Source organism: Phalaenopsis equestris, unplaced genomic scaffold (assembly GCF_001263595.1).
Source record: "Phalaenopsis equestris unplaced genomic scaffold, ASM126359v1 Scaffold205261, whole genome shotgun sequence".
NCBI classification, from domain to species: domain Eukaryota; kingdom Viridiplantae; phylum Streptophyta; class Magnoliopsida; order Asparagales; family Orchidaceae; genus Phalaenopsis; species Phalaenopsis equestris.
Window position 1 is genome coordinate 333,843 of NW_018224767.1, and position 10,393 is coordinate 344,235.

General features: G+C 36.1%; 1 protein-coding gene across 1 annotated transcript in view; it reads right to left on the reverse strand.

The window, feature by feature from the left end:
- Positions 1–2,551: 2,551 nt before the first annotated feature.
- Positions 2,552–10,393, reverse strand: part of LOC110036340 (ultraviolet-B receptor UVR8) — a 13,296-nt gene continuing 5,454 nt past the window's right edge. The window contains exons 3-5 of the mRNA XM_020740763.1: positions 4,476–4,511; positions 4,250–4,377; positions 2,552–4,149 (exon numbers count right to left, since the gene is read on the reverse strand). Coding sequence (XP_020596422.1) covers positions 2,845–4,149; positions 4,250–4,377; positions 4,476–4,511 — 1,469 coding nt within the window. The 3' untranslated portion in view covers positions 2,552–2,844. The remainder of the gene's footprint in view (positions 4,150–4,249; positions 4,378–4,475; positions 4,512–10,393) is intronic.

The following is a 10,393-nucleotide window of genomic DNA, read 5'->3' on the forward strand; positions in this document are numbered from 1 at the left end:
AAAGAGCCCTAGGAAAATACTCTCAAGTATGATTACTCCCGAACGCTATGCAACAATCCATTCAACATACAAATATTTTTTTTGTAGGGCAAGGCTATTAACGTGTAATCATTAAAGTTTTATTTCTTTGTGTATTTACCGTATTTGAGACATGTGCATTAGTAAATCAAGACAGTCATCTTGCAGGGAGCTATGCCCGATAAGGAGGAGATGTAATGATATGAGTGAATCCATTTTCTACAGGTGCTACCTTGCTCTCCTCTAGTTGGGCATGGCTCACTTTGTTGCATGTAGATGATTTTTTGTTAACCTTATTTTTATGCAATTTTGGTTTTTCTTTTTGAACTTTTAATATGTATTTTTTAGTCTTTACGATTAAGTTTATATAAAAAAATAAGATAGGAATGGGTTCCAAGGCGCTTGATGTGTAGAATCACATAATGAGGACCAGGAGCAGTGGTCTATGTATCATATCTTAATTTCTAATTTGTATTATTGTATAGCATTAGGGTTAGATATGTATATACGGAGCCTGATTACCTTTTTCCTTTTTGGGATATATTATCGACCTGACAACATCTGACCTTTTTATTATATATGCATATGACTTGCTTATTTTTTGTAGTGTGTTGCACATTCTAGCTTTCCTGGCTTGTGATTTGTCTGGGAAGCTCCTTGAATTTACTTAGACTATTTAGGGCTAATAAAATATCTTTTTTACAAAATTTTTCATAATAAAGAATTAAAATTAATAAAAAAATTAAGATTAAAATATCAACATTTTAATTCTTCCTTACTTTCTCACATGATTTTCAGGCTAGTTTTAAAATTGGTTTTAATGTTTGGCTATCACCCGAATCATGCTTAATAGGGCCTCCATATTAGGGTTTGATTAGATAATTGCAACATTCTGCATGTCCCGAAGAGGAGCCCTTGTGCTTTCTTAACCCGACTGAACGGACATAACTTTTTACATAGGTGATCATTTATAACGATTAGGGCATTAGAGGCTCCTTGACCCAGACATTGTCTAAGTCTTTTGTGTGGTGGTTTCAACTTTGTAGTTGAACCTCTTTTCCCTCTTAGTTTCAGAGGCATCCTCACTGCTTTCTCGGTGGGTATAAGTCTCACTTTTGTAGATTCCACCAACATAAGCTCAATGGGATTTTAATGTTTCTTTCCTTTAACTTTAGGGCTATCAGGATTCTTTGGATGACACAACACATTGGTTGCTGACAAGGCATCTCAAGTTAGGCTGGGTTGACTACCTTCACGATGAAGTCGACTTATGATATTAATAGCTTGAGATGAAAAATCTATAGAGTCCTGTCCTGACTATCTCTACTCGATTAAGTTGTCCTTATTTTTTATTAGTAAACCACTTTGAGGCCAATCTCCCTTTTGAAACCTCGTTAATGTCATCTCGTGGGCCCCAATTCTTGATAGGTCACTGTCTGTTCCGAATACAGTGATTCACCCTCTGTTCTTATAGCCGAGAGGCTTTGAAGCAAAATGATATTCTTGATTGAGATATCAGAGTTATTTTACAGGCCTCGTTTGTCGACAAATCACCATCCATTTGAGGATTTGAGGGATTCACCCTCTTCCTTTTGGCTGGGTAAAGGTTCTGGACGCATCGGGAAGTTCTTAGTTGAGATAACTGCTTTTCATTTATATACCTATTTCACTAGCTATCATAGATTATAAGCAGAGTTCTTATTATCGAAAGTTTTCTTGGGTATTCTCCAAGATGGAATTAACCAAAGAGATAGGTTCCTTTGACAATTGCTCTTGACCCCGGGAACAAAAATATTTAAATTTTTTAGATAACTTTTTTGCCTGATCTCATCTTATTTTCTCCTATTCCGAGTTGTTTCTTTCTTCAAATTATTTTGATCGTTAAAAAAAGAGGGTTATTGGAAAAGAAAATTATAAGATGATAATCAAACGAGCTGACAATTATGAGCTTTAAAAAGAATAAAAACGACAAACTTATAATGAATCATTATGACTGGACTAGGCTCCATAATTTTTTACTTTTTAGAGTTTTTCACATAAAAGCTGCTCGTATCTCTACGTGTTACTTATACTAGCAGGGTGTGTGTTGAATATTCATGCTACGCAATAATATTAAATAATTAATCTACTGCCATGAATCTTCTGGCATGCATCGATATTGATTTGAATTTCATTATTAGTACCTATTTACTAAATCTCCCGCTATTAATCTCATCCCTTCTTATTCGCCAGATTTAAATTCCATCAATTCAACCAGAATTTCCCCACTATAAACTTCACCTTATCCTTTGGAACTCGCCAACATAGGAATTTAGCGATCCGAACCTGCTATAGAAATTCACAATGGGTATTCATTCATGAACATGCCCAATTCTCAAAATTAGTAATTTATAAGTACATTAATTACAGAAACCACATTCCCCTTCATTCAAATAAGAACGTTGAAACATAGAAGGATAAGGTACATATAAAACAAACTATTATTTTTTTCATTAAAAACACAACTCAAATACATAATTTCAAAAAACACAACTTAAATCTTATTTCAAATACCCTCAAGAAGCATCCGTTACAATTTTTTTCATTGGACAAAATGACACTCCATTTATTTCCAACGAATGTGCTAAGCATTACGTTCGAGCACGTCGGTTGCACTTCTCTTATAATCTTTTATTAAAATAATAGTACCATACATCAATCATACAAACTACTAAATCAAGACTCATCCACCCAACGATCAAACTCACAGTGCTTCACATCTGCAAATGCTTTGGCAGCTTATTCCCACACACAGACTTCACATGTACAGTCACCTGACTAAAATGATCATGGTTGCCTCCCCAAGGAAAGTGAAAGAATATGCTCCTTCACAAACTCCTTTATCCTTCGCTTCAACAACTTGTCCTTTACAGCAGCAAGCATGCCCTCATAGAACATCTGCAGCCTGGCAAGCTCTTCTGTGTCAGCTGCCTCCATCACATTTTCCAACTCTCTTTTGATATCAAACACTTCAGAATCATACAATGACTGCGGCAAGTTCCTCTGATCAAGTGATTTCCTAAAGATCGAGACATGGAGCACAGTAGCATACCGCTCCATAAGTGCATGCTTCTCGCGAAGAAGACTCAATTCCTCCATAGCATCAGATAATTTCCGATCAGTTGCTGACTCGGAACTACTCCCACTCCGATGAATGCTTGGCTTAATTTCATAGTTTCTCTGGTTCTGTACTTCTTTCTTTAAGCCTGCTTCAGATGATGGCCACATCAATGGAGCTGGTACAAAGCTATCAGCAGTGTGGCCTCTCCCAAGTACACCACTCCTTCCCCTTCCCCAAGCCCAGAGCTTATCACCATCACCTGCAACTAAAACAGTATGTGCAGCACCACATGCCACCTGCACAGGCAAAGGAAATAGACCTCCAGGTGCCTCGCTGCAATGAAGCTTTACAGGGAAGAGAGCATCACCAGCATCATCTCCTGCCAAGCCAGCACCGGGACACAAGCCAAGACCCTTCTCCATTCCCCACGACCAGACATCTCCGCTAGCGGAGAGCACCAATGTGTGGAATAGACCACAATCAAGAGAAATCAGAATGGTCTCCCGAGGCAATCCATTGACCGGCTCTGGCAATGATGTGCTCATGGTATTTCCATGACCAAGTTGCCCATTCTCACCAAGTCCAAATGTCCAGCACCTGGATTCAATCTCCTGGTCATATGACTTCTTATGTGTGAGAATTGCAGTGTGGAAGGCTCCACAAGAGATCTCATAGATAGCCCAAGGGGAATCTTCTCCAAATGTTGAGATGGACTGTGGGCGAGCCCTGGCCTCCTTGTCCCCTAAACCAAGCTGTCCATGGTTGTTGTTGCCCCACGCATAGCACATGAGATCAGCGCCGCTGAAATTCTCACCAACACTGACAGCAGCGACAACATGTTCGTTCCCGCAGGCCACTTTGACGACCGTATGGCCATGGAAGTCCCAGACAGGTAAAGGAGAAGAGCTGCTCACTAGGCTGAAAACCTCTTCATCTGTGCTACCAGGCTGAGGGCTGTTGCCCCATATCCACAGAGCTCCAAGGTTATCAATGGCAAGTGACATCATTCCTCCAGCTTTGATTGAAGAAACCTGCAAAAATTGCAAACTTTGGATAAATGAAATCATGTTTAAATAGCTGTTGGTCTTCTCGAGAGTTGATTCAAGAACTTGAAGTAAATATATAACCTACCTTCAAGAAAGTAGTTTGACCGCCTGCATTTTGTTCCCTTGAAAGGGAGTTTGTTGCACCCAACTCCTTGAACTGCTCTATGACTTTCGGTACTGAAGAATTCTCCTCACCATGACCAAGCTGGCCATCCATAAACTTGTCAAGGAAAGTGCGTTTTATTAGAATGGAGAATTCCCATTGTGGATCTTGTATTGATTGCTTGGCATAAATAAATGAAAAAGGATACAGATGTTGTAACCCCAGGACCAAACTGAACCATCATCTGCCATAATAGGAGTAAGAAATTTAGTCAACATACCAATTGCGAAAATTGTAAAAATAGCTAGGGCTGGTAGAGATAATAATCTTGTAAAAAGTTTGGAAAAATGTTTAAAAGAAAATACTAATGTTTTGCTAGCTTGAACTACATTTTCCTGTACCAATCTCAATCGCTGTCCAAAAAGCTGGAGAGAAAACGAGCAGAAATTTCAGTGCTAAATATTGCAGTTTGCACATTGTCGGAGCTATCACCTATGTCAACCCGCCTCTACGATAATCACTAGACTAAAAAAACTAGAAATCATTTGACTGATCACATGAGTTGGATAAAATCAAGATGACAGCTAAAACATGTAATATTCAATTAGAAATAGATACTATAAAGAACATCATACCACAAAAAAACACAGAGCATAATTATAAGCGTTTCTTAAGGAAAATAAAATAAATGATATAATCCACTTAGTGCCAAATTGATGATTGAAGGCCTATGATGGTGATATCCTTCTTGACTTCTCTTTGCAAGAGCTAGAAAGGGAGGGGAAGGCAGTGGTATGTCATAAAAAAATTCACTTGATCAAGCACGAATCTTGAAGCATATCAACTTGGACAATTTCAAATCACTTTCATGGTTATCCCAACTCTAACTTCATGAAATTCATAATAAAACTAAATGACTCAACAGGTTGAACTCAACAACTTGGAGAATTATCTAGTTCGAACCAAAATGAGCCTAGATCAAGCACTCAAAGTATGGTTAAAAGTTTGAGGATATTAATTAAGAAATCAAATGATCTTTAAACTTTACATACTTATAGTTGAATCAAGTGTCTTGGTGAGAAAAGTCAAATGTGACCAATGTCAATCAATTTTTAGGTAATTAAGGTGCTTAAATATTGAAAAATAATCCACGATCAAAGCAATTAACATAAGCCAAAATTTTGGATAGATCTATCAAAGTATCACTTATAAAAGTTATAAGTAGATCCTCATTTTCTATATGTAGAGTATTTGGACTTGAATTTAAAAGAGCTTAGAGATCTAATAAATTTTAAAGATCTTTCTAACATTTAATGTCATCAACCACCATTATCCAACCATCATCACCTGATTATCATCGTTTGACTACCATTGCCAAACTAGCATTTGTCCAACCGTCGTTGCCCAATTGTCATCGTTCAACCATTGTCGCCCGGTGTTGGGTTGTCTGTCCACTAAAAATAATTATCGTCCGACCACCATTGCTCAACTGTCTCACGATCATAATCATTCATTTGTCGAGATTTGAGTGTGATCACTCAATCATTATTATCATTCTTCTATTACTTCAAACTTAACTACATTTATCAAAGACCAAGATGAAAAACATTACTTTGTAATCTTATTTTCTAAAATAAAAATGGAAAATAAATTTTTATATCTCAACTAACATAGTAGATAATTTTCTTAGACCACACCTTGTGATTTCTCCTTTTTAGTTTTACATAAGAACTTCAGTGACTTATACACTCTTTTCGTTTATATATTTATATGTGGGACTATTTGTTTACATAACAGATAATGTAGATAAATCTTCTAAGAATGCATACTTCAAATGTGTAGGAAGTGTTTTCAGTTCTAGTTCAGGAGGTTTCTCAACAGATGAAATCAAATTCTTGTTACTTTTTGTAAGATCTAACATTTCAAATTTTTATGATCTCAACTAACATAGTGGATAATTTTCTTAGACCAGACCTCGTGATTTCTCCTTTTTAGTTTTACATAAAAACTTCAGTGACTTGTACACTCTTTTCGTTTATATATTCATATGTGGGACTATTGTGTAAACTTAAAATGAACATATTTCATTTTGTCGTATAGAGAAAATGTTTAATTCCAATAGAAGCTAAGAAGACTATTCATGCAATATCCCCTTAGAAAATTCTTTTATATAATTTTTATACAGATGGAGAAAATAGAAGAAAGAAGTTGCACAGAGAAGAGAGAAGAACAACCAAGAGAACATATGAAGATGAAAGAGAGGAAAAGTTAATGATTCAAGATGAAGAGGAGGGTGTGCGGCCCCACCCCTTGAGTTTGTTGAGGATTTACATGTTTCAAAAACAAAAATATTGTGTTCTTAATACTTGGAAGAGTGAGATTTCTTTTTCAAAAGTCTACGGAAGTCCGAATTACATATGTAAATACGAAGTGTAGAAGGTAAAATAATATAAATGCATCCTTATAGGGTTGTCATGTAAGTATTTATTATAAAGTACTTGATGTGTCATCAACAAATTTTAATCATTTGGCACTAATCTAAGGCAATTGTTTGAAAAAGAAGCAGTTTGATTCAAATTAAAGATCATCTAGGGCTCCAATTTCAACATTTTTAAAGTCAAACTGTCTTGCTCGATAAGAAGAATTCGACGATACCAAAATTGGTCCAATTTGTGTCAAATCAAGTGAAAATCAAGTCAGTAAAGACCATTTGGAGGCTTCAAATCATTGATTGAATTCTTAAACGAACTCGAAATCTGACTGTCTATAGTCAAATCAAACATCTTAACGAAAGGAAGGTGACGTGCCTAAGCTCCCTTAATTTTGAGGTCATTAAGGCCCCTCAAATCATTAAAAAAGGCCACCATAAGATCATGGGGATCAATATGGGCTATCCGATCAAATAGTTGGGGAAGTTACCCACCAAAGAGCTAAAATGTCTCTCCTCAAGAGCATATAAGATAAAACCCCTCACTTCAGAGGAGATGAGTCAAATTCTAATGTTGTTCTGGACCAAATGCCAGCGATGACTTATAGCCTCCATAGTCGCCAACCACTATTTGTCGGCCATCGTTGACCACCCCTACTCGCTACAATTGGAGAACGCTATTTGCTTACAAAGTATTTCGAATATGGTGTAACAATATCTGAATACGATGTAACAAAGTATAAAAATACAGTGTAACGAAATATCCTGAATATGGTGTAATGAAGTATCCCGAATACGACGTAACAAAGTATCCCGAATACGGCGTAACGAAGTATCCCGAACACAAGATAACGAAGTATCCCGAATACGACATAATGAAATATCCTGAATGCGACATAATGAAGTATCCCCAAAACGGCGTACTAAATATCCCGAATACAACGTAACAAAGTATCTCCAATACGGTATAACGAACTATCCCAAATACAGTGTAACAAATTATCCTAAATACAGTGTAACGAAGTAACTCGAATACAATATAACAAAAAATATCGTATTGAAGATCTGGCGATAACATCTGATTCCAACTACTTACAACCGACGTATTCAGAATACAGAGTTTTTCACCAAACCCTTGAAGTTCTTCATATGTCGTATACCAACAAGTGTTATCTCTGGCAAAAAATAACAAACCTGAGAAAACGGTTGTAACTACTAACCGATGTAACACCAACTATTGCCTATGTGGCCACTAACCACTGTAGCTTCTGACTACACCCTCTGTGGTCAATTACAATTGCAGCTTCCCAATACAACTTCTATGGTCAACTGATGCCCTTGTATTAACCAACTATGACCTCTGTGACAAGTTACTACTATAACTTCCCATTACAGTCTCTATGGTCAACTTACCGCTTTTGCAGCTATCAACTACAACGTATGTGGTCAGTAACTACTACAACTTCCCATTGCAGACTCTATAAAAATTGATGCTTTTGTAGCTAACAAGTATGACCATGTGATATTTGGGCTATAATTGGGCTACAAGATATGATATATAACAATTTACAACTTCTCAAGGACACGACCTATGTGATCAATTATGACCAATTTAAACTGCTACAATAGCTTCGAACTATGATCTCTGTGGCCAAATACTGCTATTGCAACTACTGATTATGGCCTATGTGACTACTACGATCTATGTAGTCAACTGCTACTATAATTATCAACTATGAATTCTACGGCTAACTGATTTTATTGCGGCTACCGATTATAATCTTTATAACAAAATACTATCTTTGTAGCAAATAACTATGGCTTTTACGGTATAATCTCGTTATTATCACTAAAAACTACACTTGTTGTAGCCCAATTATAGCTATCAAATTTGGATGACAATTGTACATCTATAATTATACAAATTGTAAGTAAATCTTCCCTAACTCTGGAGAGGAGTAGACCTATGGACTTACATTTTATAATGGATGATTTGAACAAGGCTAGAACTCGTGGTTTTTTCCTCTTTTAGAATTTTTTCACATAAAAGATCTTGGTGCCTCCCACTAATACTTCATTATTTGTATGTGTTGGATCTTCGTACAATACTAAAATATTAAATATCACTGTACCGCCATAAATCTTCTGGCACACAACAGTTTGATGTCGTTAATAAGAAACAATATTCCGTCTATAGAAGTTTACACTTCTTTGATGGCTAACAAGCACAATACACAAGCTTTCTCTATAATACCCACCATTCTAAGGTGAAATCTCGAAGTGAGGGATGCAAACCTCTGCTCCATTTTTTTATCACATTGGTCATCCAACTACTGTAAAATCCATTAGAGGCACATAGCTAGCACTACCTCCACACACTGAAGCTCCTCTTGAGAAAGCTAACCTCTTGTACATTGTTGGCTATACGCATTCACCTTGTGTGGTCAAGTCTAGCAACAAACCTCCAAAAAATATAGAGAACTTAATTTGGTCGCAAACAATCTGTGATGAGATATAAAGTTGCAAGAAGAATTCATGTCCTTTCGGCAAAACTCTCAAAAGTCATCACTTGTCAATGAAATTGTTCTTCAACACCCTATTCCAATAGGGTTCAAGCTTTCAAGTATTATTTTTTATGATAGGATGTCTGGCCCATATGAACAACTTGATAGTTACATATAACGAGCTCCTAATGCGCTCCATTATACTAATCTGAAAGGCCAAACACAATTGATTTTATTCACCCCCAAAAGGAATCATTCATACATTTGATGAGTTTGTTAACATGTTGCTAAAAAAATTCATCGCAAATTGAAAGATCTTCTGAGATTCATCAAAATAAGGAAAAGTTACATCTGATGAGGGAGGCAATCCTCACTAAAAATTCGAAAGGTCAGTCATATCAACATCATGGGTACTATTGTAGTCAGATATTCTTCTTGCATTTTATTTAAATGTCAAGTCTATGAGAGTGCTATGGCGTCTCTTGGAAGCGACGCGCTGTATAGTCTGAATACAGTGATGAAAAGTGTACAAGGGCCGTTACACCGGCGCCCGGGTGTAGTGCTAAATAAGCAAGGGTTCTCACATTACGGGCGAATGCAAGTAAAGAAGTTAGTCCGTGAAACTAATGAAACTAATATTAGGATAAAATCTTGGAATATATGTACTTTTAATGGTAAATTAATGGAATTAGTTGATATTATGATTCATAGGAAAATTAATATCTTATGTATTCAAGAAACTAAGTAGGTTGGAGAAAAGGCTAAGAAGATTGATAATTTAGGTTTTAAACTTTGGTATTCGGGTGAGAGTCACACTAGAAATGATGTAGGTGTATATATAAATAAGAGTTTGAAAAATAAAGTTGTAAAAATTAATAGAGTTGGTGATAGAATTATAGTCCTTAAGATTATCATTGATACTAAGATTTTTAATATTATAAGTGCTTATGCTCCTCAAGTAGGTTCAGATACAGGGTCTAAATATAAATTTTGGAATGACTTAGAAGACTTAATACAAATGATACCCCTTGAAGAAAGAGAATTTTTATTGGAGGAGATAAATGGATATGTCGGTAGAGTGGTAGAAGATTTAAGAAATATTCATGGTGGCTACGGTTTTGGAGTAACTAATGAAGAAGGTAAAGTTATTTTAGATTTTGCTTTAGCGTTTGATTTTGTTATTATTAATACTTT